This window comes from Primulina eburnea, chromosome 1, assembly GCF_022965805.1.
Source record: "Primulina eburnea isolate SZY01 chromosome 1, ASM2296580v1, whole genome shotgun sequence".
In the NCBI taxonomy this organism is placed as follows: domain Eukaryota; kingdom Viridiplantae; phylum Streptophyta; class Magnoliopsida; order Lamiales; family Gesneriaceae; genus Primulina; species Primulina eburnea.
Genome location: NC_133101.1, coordinates 9,702,100 through 9,720,201, shown reverse-complemented (window position 1 = coordinate 9,720,201; position 18,102 = coordinate 9,702,100). Strand labels below are relative to the sequence as shown.

At 33.9% G+C, this 18,102-nt stretch overlaps 2 protein-coding genes and 1 long non-coding RNA gene across 5 annotated transcripts; 1 reads left to right on the top strand and 2 right to left on the bottom strand.

Annotated features, from left to right (window-relative positions):
- Window positions 1-1,069: 1,069 nt before the first annotated feature.
- LOC140811153 (uncharacterized) lies at window positions 1,070-2,980 on the bottom strand. The gene is made up of 3 exons (XR_012113439.1): window positions 2,529-2,980; window positions 2,185-2,441; window positions 1,070-1,941 (listed from the first exon to the last, which is right to left on the bottom strand). It is a non-coding gene; the product is annotated as an uncharacterized lncRNA (long non-coding RNA).
- Window positions 2,981-13,071: 10,091 nt separating this feature from the next.
- On the top strand, window positions 13,072-15,918 carry LOC140827092 (histone-binding protein MSI1-like). 2 transcript variants are annotated; one of them, XM_073189700.1, is made up of 3 exons: window positions 13,072-13,543; window positions 14,164-14,350; window positions 15,782-15,918. In XM_073189700.1, the coding sequence occupies exons 1-3, from the start codon at window positions 13,470-13,472 to the stop codon at window positions 15,794-15,796; spliced, it is 276 nt and encodes a 91-aa protein (XP_073045801.1). In that variant the 5' UTR covers window positions 13,072-13,469; the 3' UTR covers window positions 15,797-15,918. The 2 variants fall into 2 exon arrangements, 1 of the variants encoding a protein (XP_073045801.1); XR_012116915.1 differs by lacking the exons at window positions 13,072-13,543; window positions 15,782-15,918 and adding an exon at window positions 13,552-13,835 and having other exon boundaries at window positions 14,164-14,282.
- On the bottom strand, window positions 14,115-16,442 carry LOC140827069 (monooxygenase 2-like). Of its 2 annotated transcripts, none has more exons than XM_073189670.1 (6): window positions 16,287-16,442; window positions 15,915-16,064; window positions 15,760-15,828; window positions 15,485-15,680; window positions 15,160-15,385; window positions 14,115-15,034 (listed from the first exon to the last, which is right to left on the bottom strand). In XM_073189670.1, exons 1-6 carry the CDS (start codon window positions 16,358-16,360, stop codon window positions 14,514-14,516), a joined length of 1,236 nt encoding a protein of 411 aa, XP_073045771.1. In that variant the 5' UTR covers window positions 16,361-16,442; the 3' UTR covers window positions 14,115-14,513. The 2 variants fall into 2 exon arrangements, with proteins under 2 accessions (XP_073045771.1, XP_073045777.1); XM_073189676.1 differs by having other exon boundaries at window positions 15,485-15,644.
- Window positions 16,443-18,102: the final 1,660 nt, after the last annotated feature.

Sequence of the window (18,102 nt, the reverse complement as noted above, 5' to 3'; positions counted from 1 at the left end):
TGACAATATACTAAAACAACTCATACATCAACTATGGAATGATAATTCATACATTTCGACAAGTCAGGAATGAAAATAATATCTATAATTTAATTCCCATTTAAATTATTTTGGAGAAAGAATAAATATAATTTTTTTTTGTAAATTAAATGCGTTTTCTACTTAAGTGTATAGGGAAGATTAAAAGGTGGAACTATGGAGAAAAATTAAAGGACTTATAAGTAGCTTTTGACCTTTTTTTAGCACAAACTTGGAGGAGGAGGATCGAACCTACGTCTATCTACGAGTTAGAAGGATATGACTATTGTTTGACTTTTAAATCAACGTATGTATAATCCTTACAATAAATATGAATTACAATGATCTGATTGTCATTTTAATTAAAGTATATATTAAAGCTTTTACATATGATATATTTATATTTTAATGCATTTAATTATTTGAAATCAGCTTATAGCATTTGTTTTTCCCATCAAACTTTTTGTCATTGGTTATAATTCAAATTAATATTTACGGCGAGAATTATATATACTAGCCATCGAGGCACACGCGTTGCGTGTGTCATGAAATATATAGAACTAATATATTATACATTCATGGGTCATAATCACACCAAAACATTTTTTATTTGATTCATGGAAGACAGTGAATTCCAAAGTTTAAATAAATCTGGCAAACTCAATTTGTTTCTTTACATGATATAGGTTTTGATAATAAGAAATAATTTTCTTTTGAAGCCGTAATATCATCTCAACTAATAAATTGATAAAAAAAAATTAAACATGTATTTATATTAAGACATTTTATGCATAAGTTAAATGCCCTCTGTTCTAGCGTAATAAAAAAACAAATCTTTTTAAAAAAATTCAATGGAAGCATAAAAGTATTTGAAATTGAATTCAAGACAATAAAATGAATATGAACTCACAATGGTGGGATACTTACTGATAGGAAAAGCGAGCAGTGCTATTGTTTGAACTAAATGATAGACGAATGCCGTGTGCTACACTTTCCAAACAATATAAACAATGTAAATACTAAAGTGAAAGCAAAAGAAGGTTTACATGTATTGCTTATGCAAATATATATCCATTTGTAAGAAGGAAACTTCGACTTGGAAAAATGTACGCCGTACATACAGTACAACCATTAGCATTGCTTATCTAAATATATACCTCAGTTATAGCAGTATAGCACCAAAAAAGAAGAAATAAAGATTACTAACCCTATTTTAGAAGCTTAAATAAAAAAAATACTAAGTGACAACATTATATTCTAGATCCAAATCAAATTTGACAAAATCAGTGTAAAATTACATGAGGTATTTAGTTGTCTAACATTTTGTAAATGCAAAAGCACACAAAACTCATACCTCAATACAAACCACCAAAAACAAATGAAATTATTATATCAGCATAGTACAATTTTTTTGTGTGTTGAAAGTTACATTCATGTATTGAGAAGGCATCAAGGAACATTAAATTACAACTCCCAACCAAAATTGTGGCAAAGTCACTAAAGGATTAAGAATTATAATGTGTGAATGTAGAAGGCCATATCCCATTCTCGAAGTGAAAAAAACAAAAAAAAAACTTTATATTATTTGACGAAATTGAATGATACCCAAAAGATAAATCAATAAATCAAACACTGGTGTCACAATATGGAATGAAGCATAGGAAATAACCCAAGCATAATGTCAGCAGTAACCCACTTGAGAACCATTTGTGCCAATTAGCAACTCCTTTGGGGCATAAGCATCAATATCTTCCACTTTCACCTGTCACACCTTAACTTACAGTAAAGCACTGTTTCTGTATTCGTGAAGCATGATCAAAGTGCTATGTTTAGATATCAAATTCAATAAAGCTTTTGCAGTTTTAGGAGAGTACCACCTTCCGGGAAGAAAAGTATGACCTGGACAAACTTACATGTGTGGCTCTGCAAAATTGTTAAAAGATTCCAACAATTATACACAGACAAAAAAAAAAGAATCAATAACTCAAATAATCAATATTGGTGATTGAGTTATCCAAGGAAAGGATTTGTAGTATTGTATTTGATAAAAGGGCTAGTCAAACTTATCGTAACCATTTCTATTTCTGATCATAAACTCCTTACACCAAACATTATCCAAATCATTTTTTCGACATAAATGAAATCTCTATCATACATTTAAATTACCTGTTAATCCCTTGAGCACATTGAAACAAAGACAGTGTCCTCCACCAGAACAGGTCCATTTACCCTCCATTTTTTTTTGAAAAAAAAATTACATTATCAAACGCATTACACACACAGAGACACATATAAGTATGTTTTCCTCACAAACGTTTTCACAAACAGGTCGCATGCACATCGATATGAAATGGTCACCTCTTTAACGGCTATTCGAGCCTTCTCTTTTGAAATCTTTTCTGGTTCACCTTGCAGTTCTGGCACTGTCCAAAAAAAAAAATAGAAGCAGCAGAAAATCAACACAAAACACACATTCGAGTAAAGATGTTGCTGTGGATTAATTAACAAACATTCGAGTCTGAGGGAACGAAACGGAATAGAGTTGCCGACGATTTCACGGACTTCTTCTAGTTTTTTGAAGTTTCCCGTCACAAAAAGTAACCGGCTGTGACAGCACAACGGCCCTCCCAGCACCCGCCGCCGAGAATCAAAACATTGTCGTAGAAATGAAGGCAAACCAAATAAGATTACTATTCCAAATTTACCGTAAACTGATCGAACTTCAGATGTATTCAACGGGCTGGTGTATTTGTTGTTCTCTACACGACCATTGGTTTTGTCCTTCCAGAAATGTTAGTAGAATTCTTGTGCTTGAGAAACATATTTAACCTAGATTTGAAAAATGAAGAAAGGATAGTGGAGTTTTAGGCGCCTCTTCGTTTGGATTTGGAAGAGAAGAAGATATTCTGATTAGGTTGGAAATCTGAAAAACTGTCATCTTCGTTTGGGATTTGGGAGAGAAGATTAGGTTGGAAATCTGAAAAACGTGGAGAGGTGGAGTGAGGGTATTTTAGGGAGTTTGAAAAAAACAGACCATGACAGTTACTCTAATATGCTCAGCTTTAATAAGTAGTAAGATATATATATATATATATATATATATATATATATATATATATATATATATCATCGTATCCGCTGAGCCAACTGCAACTACATTAGGCTTCATCTGTTGGACTTTTTAACTATTTTTTATGCACAACAATTACATATTTTGGTTTGACTGAACTCGACTTTAATAAAGTAAATATATTGATTTTATTGTATTTTTGCGCAATTTAGTGTCTCGATTTCTCTTATTTCAATTAAAAATAATTAAATGTTTTTTTGGTTACAAAACAATTTAAAAAAATCTCAATCACAATGAAAAAAATAGTAATATGTCAAAATAACATATAGTTACGTTTGGTTTTAATAATAGGCAAAAACTTGTGTGATACAATCTCACAGGTCGTATATTGTGAGATGAATATCTTATTTGGTTATTTATGAAAGAATATTATTTTTTATGCTAAGAATATTACTTTTTTATTGTGAATATCGGTAGGGTTGACCCATCTCAAAGATAAAGATTCGTGAAATCATCTAACAAGATACCTGCTTTTAATAATATCAAACAATCTCGAGCAGTTATGTAACAATTTATCAAATGCTAATGTATCTACCATAACAGTCATCATCGGCCTTATTATTTATATTATTATTATTATTATTATTATTATTATTATTATTATTATTATTATTATTATTATTATTAGTTAATTATCTAATTTTGTTTGGTTCTATCTTAATTAATTTATCTCGTGTGTATGTGACCTTATCAATAATCTGAATTATTTTAATGCAAACTGACTTTGAAAATAAAATAAAATAAATAAAAAATTAAAATAATATATTCAAAGAGATGAGTTGTGCATCAAAAGTCAGGGAAAGTAAAATATAGATTGTCTTTGTGTCCAATAATTTGGATACGAAGAGTGGACTAATAATTTGTATTTTAAATTATTCAAATATATAAATATTTGGAATGATCACGTTTGATATTGGTGAGGATCATAATATAAGCAAGTCAAGATTTTGCGATTTTCGCATGCACTGTTAATCAAAGATAAGAAACAAATCAGTATTTAATGTAAAACAGCAAAAACAGTTCTAAATTAAAATCTAGACTAATTGGTAACAATACTAATATAAATTTATAATAAACACTCTCCGGCAACGACGCCAAAAACTTGTTGCGTGTTTTCTTGATTGAAAATAAATTTAATTATAGTACCAAATAGTATTAAACAACAATGGAATAAAAGCTCTAGAGGTCCGATTTCACGCAACTATCCACCATGTGTTATTTTGTGAAGCTATATTATAAATATCCTTCTTATTCATTAGCCAAGAATTCTATAATTATCTACTCCCTCTCCCGAGTGTTAAGTAGATACTAATTATCTAACACAGGATTGTAACGTCCCCGTCAACAATCTATAATTAAATAACACAATAAGCAATAACTTCTTTTAATGGATTCAATAACAATATATGTCCTCCCGAACTATATAAATACCACCGATGTATTTTTCTTTTTCTTGTTTATAAATTCCCTTTTCCAAGTGATAAATTATAAACATAAGAATCATTCAAGATATGGCCAGTAAAATGAAAGCAATAAGATTGGAAAAATACAAATGAACAATAAGGAAAACTTATATAGCATAATTCATAAATCCCAACACATAGTTTATTACAGTTTTGTTCCATATTTCCTCTAGAAATAAGCATTAGTTCATAATAATAAAAACAACACAACAACACACGAATCTTAAACAAGACATATCAAATAAAAATAAAGAAAGAAGAACTTAGAACAAGAGATTTGGAGTGCAAGATATTTCTGTCCAGAAGTGTACAATCTTTCCTAAGGATGATGAACTTGAGCTTCAATCCCTTCTTTGTAGCCTCCTCTCCTTTCCTTTGCTCCCCAATAACATAGATAATGAATAATAGAAGCCTTTTATAGTCCTAGACAAGTCTTTGCACGCAAAACACAAAAGTCATCAACTCCCATGCTCAGCACACCAAAGTTTCAAAATTTTTGGAGTTTGTCTGTCAAAGACCGCGCGAGCGGTAAGGATGGCACCGCGGGTGCGGTGCTGTTTCGGGGTGCCTTTCATTTTCGAAATATGAAGACCGCGGGTGCGGTGGAGAGGGGACCGCGGGTGCGGTACAGCTTCGGCAAAAATTCTTGAACATTGACCGTGGGTGCGCTCTCTTTGTTAGCGTGGGTGCGCTGGAGCTTCGTCCTTTTTATATTTTTTGCACTTTCCAATTCAACAATTTGCTACTCCAAATTCTCATTCTAAGCTTCCAAACTACAACAAAAAACAACAACAAATCACATAAAATCTGCTCAAGAATCACAAAATTTCAAGTTAAAAACAAATAATAAAAGTACAATAAATTGCACTTATCAATGACAATCTTGTCCAAATCTGACTGCATGGCTTGACTTTGCTGCATGAATGAAAAACTTTTAATTTGCGAATTTATTTTCTTTAAATGATTTTTAAAGGTTTACATGTTTACTTTAAGAAATTTAAAACGTTTTCGTAAGTTTTAGCTTTTCAGGTGAATAATCGATGTTGAACCGAGGAAAGAGGATCGGAGACGACTAAGGTGCTAAGATAGTTATATTAAACCAACAAATTATTTGTTTTAAATGATTAATGAACTTTAGCATTTTAAAAGTCGAATTTAGTTGTTAGATGATTTAAAATCTTTTAAGCGTTTAACATGTAAATTTTTGAAAATTAAGGATTTAATTCTTGAAATGGTTGTGAAATATTTATGATGATTTTTAAGCCTTAATTAAGTTATTTAATTAGTATTTAAGTGAAATTTAATATTTTATGGCAATTTTTGAAGATAGAAATATCAATCTTTTAAATTGGAGTTTATCTTGATCATGATACCCCTTAGCCACTAGCCTTGCCTTGAATCTTGCTTTCTCAACTTCTGGAATAGCTTCTTTGATCTTAAACACCCACTTGCAACCTATCACTTTCTGTCCCTGAGGTCTTTCAACCAAAACCCATGTTTGGTTTTTCTCTAAGGACCTCATTTCATCATTCATTGCCTCTAGCCATTTATCAGAGTTGCTGCTGCTCATTGCCTCTTTGAATGACATTGGCTCTTCTTCAGTTGCAGAGGCTGCCATAAGCGAATGCAATCATGTCAGCATATCCAAACCTCTTAGGTGATGTAATGTTTCTTCTGGTTCTGTCTCTTGCTAACAAATAATCATTTTTGACTTGGTGATCAGTTTGAGCTTTTCCTTGTTGATTATTATCATCATCTTGGGACAATCCTGTTTGCTTCACCTCAAAATGAATTTCCTCATTTTTTCCAGAATCTCCTTCATTCGACTTGGGAGCAGGTGAGTGATACATCTCAGTTTCCATGAACACAACATCTCTACTAATGATTATTTTAGACTGACCCTTCTCATTACACCATAACCTGAAGCCTTTAACTCCCTCTTGGTAACCGAGGAACATACATTTTATCGATCTTGGCTCCAACTTTCCCTGTTTCACATGCACATAGGCAACACAGCCAAAGATTCTGAGATATTTAAGATTTGGTGCATGTCCTGACCACATTTCCATAGGAGTTTTGAACTCTATTGCAGTAGATGGGCTCCTATTGATCAAGTGCACAGCTGTGGATACAGCTTCTGCCCAAAAGCTTAAAGGCAGGGATGCATTTGACAGCATGCATCTCACCTTTTCCCTAATGGTTCGGTTCATCCTTTCTGCCAAACCATTTTGTTGTGGGGTTCCTCTCACAGTGAGATGTCTCTGGATTCCATTTTGTTTGCAGAATTGCTTAAACTCTTCTGAACAAAACTCCAATCCATTATCAGTACGAAGTGTCTTGACCTTCTTTCCAGTTTGGGTTTCAACTAAAACTTTCCAGTCTTTGAAATGCACAAATGTATCACTTTTGTGCTTTAGTATGTAAACCCAAACCCTTCTTGAGTAATCATCAATGAGTGATAAAAAATATCTAGCACCACTTTGTGAGGACACCTTTGCAGCTCCCCACAAATCACTATGAACATATTCAAGAATATTCTTAGTTTTGTGAATTCCAGTGGCAAATCTGAGTCTCTTTGCTTTGCCATATATGCAATGTTCACAAAACTCAAATTCTGATATTTGATCACCTTCGAGAAGATTCTGTTTACTCAATTCCTTGAGGCCTACTTCACTGATATGTCCTAGTCTCATGTGCCAAATCTGACTCTTAGTATAGTTGGCTTCTGTTGCAACACTTGCTTCTTCAGTGACCACTTTGGCTTGCAGCAAGTATAGCCCATTTTCAAGTCTTCCTTTCATTATTATCAATGAACCTTTCAGGACTTTAAGGGCTCCATGTTCAATTTTACAGCAGAAGCCATGGGAATCCAACATTCCCAAAGATACTAGATTTCTTTTTAGTTCTGGTACATGTCTTACATCTGTTAGGACCCTATCTGTTCCATCTGTGAGCTTGAGTTTTATGGATCCGATGCCAGTGACTTTACAAGACTCATTGTTCCCCAGCATTACTTGTCCTCCATCACAAGATTTATACGAAGTGAACCAATTCTTGTGAGGACACATGTTAAAGGAACAACCTGAATCCAATACCCATTCTTGAGTATTCCTGTCATCTGAGACGCAAAGGACTTCAGCACTTTCATACCCTTCAGAGGCTACTTCAGCATCTCCACGATCACCCTTCTTAACCGGATTATATTGCTTTAGATCTGGGCAATCCCTTTTAAAATGACCCTCTCTCTTGCATACGAAACACTTCCTTTTATCCTTAGATTTCGATCTTGAGGTGTTCTTAAATCTGTGATCAAATCTGTGATCCCTCTTCTTATTTCTTCCTCTGACATTGAGTCCCTCACTTCTTGACTCATCTACTTCCTCTGATCTTTTCTTTAATTCCTTTGAAAAGAGGGCAGCCTGTACTTCTTCAAGTGTAATTGAATCCCTTCCATACATCAATGTGTCTGATATATTATCAAACTCGCTAGACAGTGATCGGAGGAGGAGGAGTGCCTGATCTTCATCATCAATTTTGATTTCAATATTTTCAAGATCCAAGATGATCTTATTGAAATCGTCCAAATGATCTTCCAAAGATCTTCCTCCAGTCATCTTGAATGTGTACAATTTTTGCTTTAGATACAGCCTGTTGGCCAATGACTTTGTCATGTACAGGTGCTCTAGTTTCTGCCAAATTTCGGCTGCCGTCTTCTGCTTAGAGACTTCTCGTAGCACTTTGTCTCCCAAAGAAAGAATCAGAGCGCTGTGGGCTTTATCAAGAACATTTTTCTTGTTTTCAACCGATAGCGTAGATGAGAATTTATTATCCCCTTCCAGCGCTTCCTCGAGACCTTGTTGAACCAGTAGGGCTCGCATCTTGAGACGCCATAGGCCGAAGTCATTCTTTCCCGTGAACTTCTCAATTTCATACTTCGCAGATCCCATTCCTAATGAAGAACACGCCGGAACTGACCTGGAGCTCTGATACCAATTCTTGTTATTAACGTTGAGGCGTGATTCAATGGAGTTCACTGGAAGAACTCTTGTTCTCTTGTGTGTGCTACGTGAGAGAATTGAGAAGAAGAATTGTAGAAGAAAATGCGTAAATCTTATTTCACAAAGGAGATGCAGGAATACAGTTGGTTTCCTTCAATGATTGAAGAGAAGACTTTTTATATACAACTAATATCTCATAACTGCTATATCTAGTATATTCCCTCTTATTCCTTCTTGCCAAGATGAAATCTCAGCCACTGATTTAACATTTTCATCGACCCCTTGATCAAGAATGTCAGAACCCAATTCTGATTGCATTTATCGGATCACGGTAATAGCGTCTAGTAGCATCGCCCCATTACCTCCTAGGTATAACTGATAGTACCTGAAAGAACCTTATGTTATGGTTAATGTACAATATGGTCCCTTCAACCAAGTATATCATGATTTAATCTGCAACCATTGGTATATCGAGAGTTGCTAATTAATTCGATAACAATGTGATGTATCTTTGAGTAATAATAATGGCATCGGATGTGCAACTAGAGAACCACCTTCCCTAAAACACATTTATTGCTCTGGCCATAAACTTCTTGCACTATTAACTTATCAGATCACATAGGATATCTTCTTCCGTATGTGAGCGGTGAATCCTCAACTACAATATATTGGCTCATACGTATTTTGAAACTACACTCAACCTCGCCACCTTATGACCCTCAGTGGAATCAATAAACGAGTCAAAGTGCATGCTAATACGTAGAGCCTCCATATTGTTCCGGGTCAAAGGACTAATGGTGTACAACCATAATCGTGGACTATTCTACTCGATAAGTAATAACCACTTGGAAAGTGCGAGAGATGGTTGTTCAGTGCATCATATTATGATCACTCATCTGTATGAATGGACCTCTCAATGCCTTTGTCAATGAAATATGGCGTTTTCATCACAGATGCTAGTCTCGAGCTCGAGCGACCTTTATTCTTGTTTTAGGCGGCTGAATCAACTAGGAACCGATTTAGAATATACAGTACACTTCCTAATGAGTTTCATGATCTTACGTTGAAAGGCAGACCTCGTGGTACTTATTGTATATTTAAGGACTTTATCTATGCAGCTTACATGTGTATACAGATAAGTAAATGTCATAATATGATTAATCATAAAATATTATTAAAATAAATATTATTGTACATTAGAGTCAATAAAACCCTAGCCACAAGTTGGCTTACCGGGTACCTACTCTAATAATATAATCCCATTGAACTGGAATAGATCTTATACAAGCATATCGTATAATCCATAAAGCCAAATAACAACTGAAAATAAACCTCCTCTATGGACAACTGGGTCTCCTAGCTACTGTCATGTCTGTCTTGTCCATCCAGTCTGAGATCTGTCTTGTGGAATGGGGTGTCCAAGATGTAAATAAGGATTTGAGCGACAAATCGTCCAGTATGTAAAGCAAGAGTATGCAAACTTATATGCAATACGTGAATCATGAACTAATAATAATCTAAGATCAAGTCTGAGATTTCATGCTGATTCTAAGTCTAAGCGACATGATGTGTAGCCGCTAACATAAGTTGTAACTATCACACTAATCATCAAGATGTGGACCTAGAATGTCCTAGGTCACCGGATCTCTCTCGACCCACCGGCCATTGTTAGTCTCAATACCCATCTGTCCACAAAGAAAAAGGCTGAGCGACACCACACAACAAGCTATTTCAAAGGATACTGACCCAGTGTGATAATGCAATACAACATAATATCATGACATAAACATGCATATAATGTCAAGTAAAATGCACATATAACCTTATATACCAGTCATCTCAATCAGTATATTACGTACCTCTATATACTGGTTTATGAATCCTAAGCTCAGGTACTAGACAACATAATCCACACTAGTACTATTAAGATCATACTCCAACTGCTATAAACAAACCCCAACAAAAGCTGCAGAGCTATACCCTCGTCCGTCATTAGCCTTTTGGGGAAGATTGTTTCGCCAATCACTCCAGACGCTGCCACTACTTCTGGAAGCACTTTGTAACTTCCTCGGACCGGAGAAAATGACGAGAAATGCTTCAAAAGCCTCAAGAATCAAGAGAGAACAGTTAAATGGTGTGAAAATTAGAAATCCAAGTTGTCTCTCCGAACTCAGGTTTGGATCGGAAGCTCCGAACAGGCCATGCAACTGTGTCATGGTCATCTTGACACCTCATTGGACACGTGCTTTGGGAAGCTCCGATCTGGCCGGAAGTTCCGAACTGAGCATCGACAGTTCCGAAATCTTCTGAAGTTCCGATCTCAACTTCGGTGGTTTCGAACAAGCTGCTGAATCATTACTCCAATTTGTTCAATAATTAACACCATAATCATGTTTAAACTGATACTTTATCCATAACTAAGACTGGATCATTATATATATTATTTTCAAAAATCATGTAAAAAATATTATAAGTTTGGATTAATTATATAACGATAAAAATATAATGAAAGAGATAGATTTACGTTACGAATATGACTTATTTATCATCTTTAAATTTTACTACAATTTTTTAGTTTACAATATTTTATTAACACTTTTGATACCTAAAATTTACTCCATATTTGGTCAAAATTATAATTCTATTTAAAAGTTATGGATTAAAAAATTAAAAAATATTTTTTTATTTATTATATATTATGATTGTATCTAAATTGTATTTTCATTATACTTTCTTCGAAGTAGTTCATTTTCACCTTAAATTATTTTATTATTATTCTATACAAAATAGTGGAAGTCGATGACCAATAGTATATTAGATGAGCTATATCATTTTTCATGAGATATAAAACACAAGTTCTAAGCTTGTTGTCAATATTTATTGTTTGTTTATTGTTTGTTTACTGACATGGTAAATACTCGAACTTTTAACAATCAAAACAAGACATCATAATTTCCTGAGGATGTTTATTGGTTACATAATTTCAAAGAAAGACAATTTTTATCAAACACTGTCACTCGTAGAATTTTTTGTTTTTACTTCGCCACTAGTTACTTCGGCAATTATTAAGTATGAAGTATTATATACCAACCAACTTCGTTAATAACACCGACGAAGTAAAACATTATTTTTTATTTCAGAATTTTAAAAAAACGGGCTTCACTTCTAATTTTTTGTAACATTTTATTTCGACATAGTAGTTTTGGTAAAGTAAAAAGTAAAAAAAAATTAAAATTTATATTTAGTGAAGTAAAAAAAATGAACCATGATTTTAATTTATTTCTCTTAAATTATCTCTTAATCCATCAAGATCCTCATAGAAAAAAACGTTATAAAAAACCATCAAAAAAACTTAATTAAAAGCGTTATAAAAACCATCAAAAAAACTTAATTAAAAGGAAAAAAAGGAATTAAAGCAGAAAAAACCAGTCCCCACAAAACTATTGTAGCGTCTTTTTTAAAATCAAAGAGAACGGTTTTCATTGGCAATTTTTTTTAATAAAGACAAACCGTTGTTTATTAATTTCTTTTTAAAAAATAATTTCCAAAGACCAGAAACCGTTGTTTTGGCCTTTCACTTTTAATTTTTCAAACCGTTGTTAATTAATTTTTTTTAAAAAAATTAATTTCCAAAGACCACAAACCTAGAGATGTCAATGGGACGGGTATGGGGCGGGTTTGGCTAAACCCAAAACCCTTCCCATGAAAAAAACTTTGACCCATTACCCACCCCACTCCGATTAAATATTCTTCCGACCTATCCCACTTCGAATACGAAACGGAGCCGGGTAGACCCGTGAGACCCATGAAACCCGAATTTTTTAAAAATAAAAAAGTAATATTTCTTCTCACATGACTAAATTATGAAACAAACAAACCTCTAAATACAAAATTGTGGAAAAATATTAATTCATGTTTTCAACCACATTTAATAATAACAAACAAAGTATTTTCACGACATAAAAAATTTCATAAAAAAAGAGTTACTAGCTCTTTAAAAAAATCTTGAGATCTCCAAAAATAAGTCATAACATAATTTAAACAGATCAATATAAAATTAGTAAGTAGGCAATATTTAAGTCTAATAAGATGAGGACCAACTATTATTTCATTATTGTTAAAAGCATATTCAAATGAAAAAGTTGACATAGGAATAGCTAAGATCGTTATAGTTGAGGTGATCTACTAAAAAAATGAAATTAATAAAATTAAAACCTTAGAATATATATATATATATATATATATATATATATATATATATATATATGTGTGTGTGTGTGTGTGTGTGTGAGGCGGGTATTATAGAACCCATGACCCGTCCCATATCCGGACGAGTCTGAAAAATTAGACCCGAGACCCACCTCATGATCCATTTAGTATGCCCAAACTTATCCCATATATGCGGGTCCATTGCGGGTCTGGGTGACATCCCTACACAAACCGTTGTTTTGGCCTTTTTCTTTTAATTTTTTTTTAAAAAATATTTCCAAAGACCGCAATCCCCTCTCCTTCGCACCAAAAGCCCTAGTACATTTCCCAAATCCTGCACAATTTCACCCGCCTTTCGAATCTTGCTGACAAATTGAGTGAATAATGGGCAAGGATGAGGATGAGATGCGGGGAGAAGTGGAGGAGCATTTGATAAACGAGAAGTACAAGATTTGGAAGAAAAACACTCCATTTTTGTATGATTTGGTCATCACCCATGCGCTGGACCCTTGCTCACCGTCGATTGGTTGCCCGACAGGGAGGAGCCACCGGGCAAGGATTATTCCGTGCAAAAAATGATTCTGGGAACCCATACGTTGGAAAACGAGCCCAATTATCTGATGCTTGTGCAGGTTCAGCTTCCCCTCGAGGATGCGGAGAATGATGCTCGACTTTACGATGATGACCACTCTGAATATGGTGGATTTGGATGCACCAACCGAAAGGTGTTCTTCTTTATCTTTTCGTCCAATTTGCTCATGCTAGGCTCGAATTCTTGCCCTATAGATTTTGTTGGAAATACTTGTAAATAATCCCAGTAACAACTAAAGTTGAGTATTTAAATAAAATAAAGTTATTTATTGTGAGAAAATCCATGGTAGAGCTGGAAGTAACATATGAACTGAGACAAACAACTCTACACAAGTGGTGGAGCCTAAATTCTGCTGGAATGTCCGGCATTTCAGCACTGAAAGAGCATAGATGGAACTCGGTCAAGACCATTAGCCAATTTGAGTGGTAGGTGCCTCAAATCAGATTAAGCAAAGACTCTGAAACTTCAATCGGAACTTGGTTCAATAGATAAAGCCATTTCGCCTATAAAACAAGTTAATAGCACCGAGTCCTATGAAACTCGTGATTTTTTAAAAACAGATTCTTCCTAGCAAGCGGTTGATTTGAGAGTTAATGAATATTATGGTTACAAATCAATATTAATTAAGCCCAAATTACTATGGGAGAACAGTAATAGTACATGAATACGATCACTCTTCTAGAACTAGAAAAGAACACAACACAAGCAGCAAATTGCATTATTCTTTATACATTATTCTTCATTTTTTGACAGAACCATTACTTTAATTAACATCAAACATCCATCCAAGCCTCTTTTGGATGGTACATGCGACCCTGATTTGAGGATGAGGGGCCACAATATCGAAGGGTATGGTTTATCATGGAGCCAGTTCAAACATGGTCATTTACTGGGTGGTTCTGACGATGCCCAAATATGCTTGTGGGACATAAATACAAAGGTAATTTTCGGAAAGTTTACCTCCTTCACTCTATTTTTTTCAAGTTTTTATAATCGGTATATTTTTGCTTTATCTTCATTTGATGTTTGATAAAGTTGTGTATTGCTTTGTTTTTGAGCTTATGAGTTGGTTTGGGAAGTGGATGTGAAGATGTGGTCCTTAATTAAGTAAGTTTGCCACAATCAAAAGCAGCCTTCTTAAGGAAAAGGCCACTCAAGAACTTAGCCAATACACGGTCTCTGATAAAATTCAACACAGCCCCATCCCACATGTGTATTGAACCTGACATATATGCTGACCAAACAAGATCAATGCTTCTCCATCTCCTCTCCTTGGAATAATTTTCCAACCCTTTTCGGATTCTTTGCTGCTCATTCTCTCGCGGTGCTCCTCTCAAGGCGGCGGCTAGAACCCTGGCCAAAACGATACTGTCTTCAAGTGCCGAACAACCCCCTTGGGCTAAATCAGGTGTCATAGGATGAAACGCATCACCGGTAACACAAACATTTTGTTTGCTTATGTTTCCCCACAGCATATTCCAAGGATGTCTAAATCTTATGGGGGCATATTTTAGATTTTTTGCATCAGTTTCTTCAATCAAGCTTCTGATCTTATCAGGAACTTTTCCAAGAGAGTTCATGATATGTTGTTTCAGCTTCAGTCGATCCTTCACTATTTCTTTGTCTGCACCATATATTTTGGAAAGTATAATTTCAGAAAACTAACAAGAAACAAAAGAAATTGCTTTCAAGGTTTATTAACTTCAAAATAAATTTTCGTTTGAAAGAACATTTGTATACATATTACACCTTGAGGGAGACGAAAGGAGTAAAACCAGTAAATGATGTGATCATCACACGGTATGACACCAAATTTGACACCCTTTCCGAAAAATAGCAGAAGCTTAGGTTCCCATCCATGACCGTTCTTGAATTCTACGATGCTCCTAACCACTGATCGGCCTGCAGAAGAAGCTTCACTGAGGCCTAGATATTTTGCCACGATAGAGTTCACTCCATCACACCCAATCAACACCTACTTACACAAATAACACATTTTAGTATTTTATTTCATTCTCAGATAGTAGTAACATTTTTGTCGTCCCCCAAGAATGAAAACTAATATGGATCCTACCTTGGCTTTTAGAATGGTTCCATCAGCTAGATGTAAAGACTTGAAGCCATATGAATCTTGAATTTGAACCACTTTGGAGGAATACTTAATTGTTCCCCTTGGAAGTTCATTTTCTAGTGTTTCTAGCAGCGTCTTTCTATTAACCACGTACGAGTCACCCCTGCATATCACTACCATTAATATGAACAGAACAAATCTTGCAACCAAGATCACACTCTGACCTGATTGATGGTTTTAAAAGATAATCATTTGACCAGAAAGCCATTAGTATTTACTCTGACTCTGCGGGGTTAATAGGCATGTCTGCAGTGATATCACCAGAAATTAAAGATGTAGCCGTGATGCTGCACAAGAAGGAAACGAACGATTCTTCAGAAACCAACAAGGCAAACAATGTGAGCCAGTTTGGAAAATTAACACTCGGTTAGACCCAGTAAGCTGTGTGTGTTTTGCACGAAGGATCTGCCCAATGCCACCAAGTGCATCTATTGCTTTCCAAGCATTTGGCCATGTTCCAATAAAGTATCCTGTCGTTCTCAAGGAGTCTGCTGATTCCAACACCAAACTCCGGATTCCCAACCTGTGAACAGTGAAACAAATATATATTATTATTATTATAAAATTGTTGATCTTGGACAATGTTTTTTTTATGTGACAGATCGAACTACATTTGTTCTCTATTGTTTTTGGTTTGGTTAAATATAGTAAATAAAGGCGATATATTATGTTGAGAAGTTAAACTCCGAATTTTTCTAGAGGCTAGTACTCTATTCCTAATTTTTTGAATAAATGTTAAAGATACCTGTGAAGCCCCAAGGCTGTTGCCAAGCCAGCAATTCCAGCGCCAACGATCACTACACCCTCCACATGTTCCATCTTTATTATATCATATTTGAGTCTCACTCTTCCACAATATATATATATATATATATATATATATATATATACACACACACTTGAAGTTGGCTCTAACGTCTTCACAGACTCACCGCATGCATGTGTCATAATTACTTGCCAAATTTGATTGCAATGTTTAAATAAATAGTGCTTTCATGTTCCAAATTTTTGTTAATAGTCAAATCAAGAACTGCTCTTTGAGAATTGTTTCATGTAGTGCAATAGGAGTTCGACAGCTGTTGATCAGATTTGGCTACGAATCTAAAAATAATTATATATTTTTTTTTATTTTCTCCTTAAAGATTTATTCTTGTCCTCCACAAAAAAATTGTGTGTCCTCCGACCTCTATATTTTGGCTCGTCCTGCTAAGCCCTTAATTCAAAGACTACAAGGGGATCATGTTTATTTTTTCACATAGGCCAACAACACATTGAACTACATGGATTAATGGTTGGGTACTAACCATAGGATGGCATGAACAAATCCCTCGTTAACTAAGAACAACGATACCGTTTGGTGCATGTGATAATCCCATCCCATTATCCCAATTATCCAATGTTTGATACGAGGACACCCAGTTGTCCAGGTCCCCGACAACAAGTTAGGAATCTTGGCAGATCTCGACTTCAATTAACTGGATGGGAATTTCTTTTGAGTACCGTCCACGTGAAAAACTAGACGAACAGTTCAATTTAAAAGCAGAGACTTGGGATCCCTTTTGTTTTGTTGGCTCTATGTGCTTTTTTTTTTTTTTAAGGACAAAGATTTGGCACTTGATTTCGACTCTTCAAACATTGTTTTCTGTTCAAATTTTATAATTGATTTTTTAGCTAAATGTCATTTTTTTACATTCAATATATTTTTTCAAAATACAACAAATCGTCTGTGCAAATAAATTGTATTTTACTTGCATTCAATAAAATAAATAATATATATATAATATGAAACTAAATTTTTATACATTTTTATTTTTTAAAAAATTAAATTCATGAAAAAGAATATATTGTTTGTAGCTTCAAAATTATTTTGATTTAATTACTTTATTAATATAATAATTTTAAATTTATAATATTTTTTATCTTTTATTTTCTTAAACCTCTTAGAGCATGTACACCGGTGAGATGAAATTGGAGAAATCTCGTGTTGGTGTGAGCGTTTTGACTTCATCTCATGTCCATACACAGTGTGAGATGTATGTTGAAATATTAATTTTTTTTTATTTTGTTCGGTTAATTTTTTATTTAAAAATTTAATAAAAGTGCACATAATTATAACAAATTGAAATTGAAAAAACTTGCATGTATAATTAAAAAATTACAAATAATTAAATATAATTAACACGAACTCAATAAATTACTGACTGATTTTTTGAATGTGTAATGAGGTCAATTTATAGGACTATAGTTAGATTTTTTTTTCAAAAAAAAATTTCAGTTTATTTTGTTCCATTATTTCGAATTTTTTTTATGGTTTTTAAAATTTTGATTTTTTACTTTTAAAGATCGGAATTGATCCTGGCCATATGCAACGACCATATCATCATAGCAATTCTTTCTACTAATGTACAACGATGTACGCATTGAGTGTTTGTATAATATTTTTTATAATTTATTTGATTTAATATTAAATGAGAATCAAAATGTAATTATAAAAAATAATGAGATACTACACTGCAATTTGATATATGAATTAAAAAATAAATAAGAAAAAGAAAAGAAAA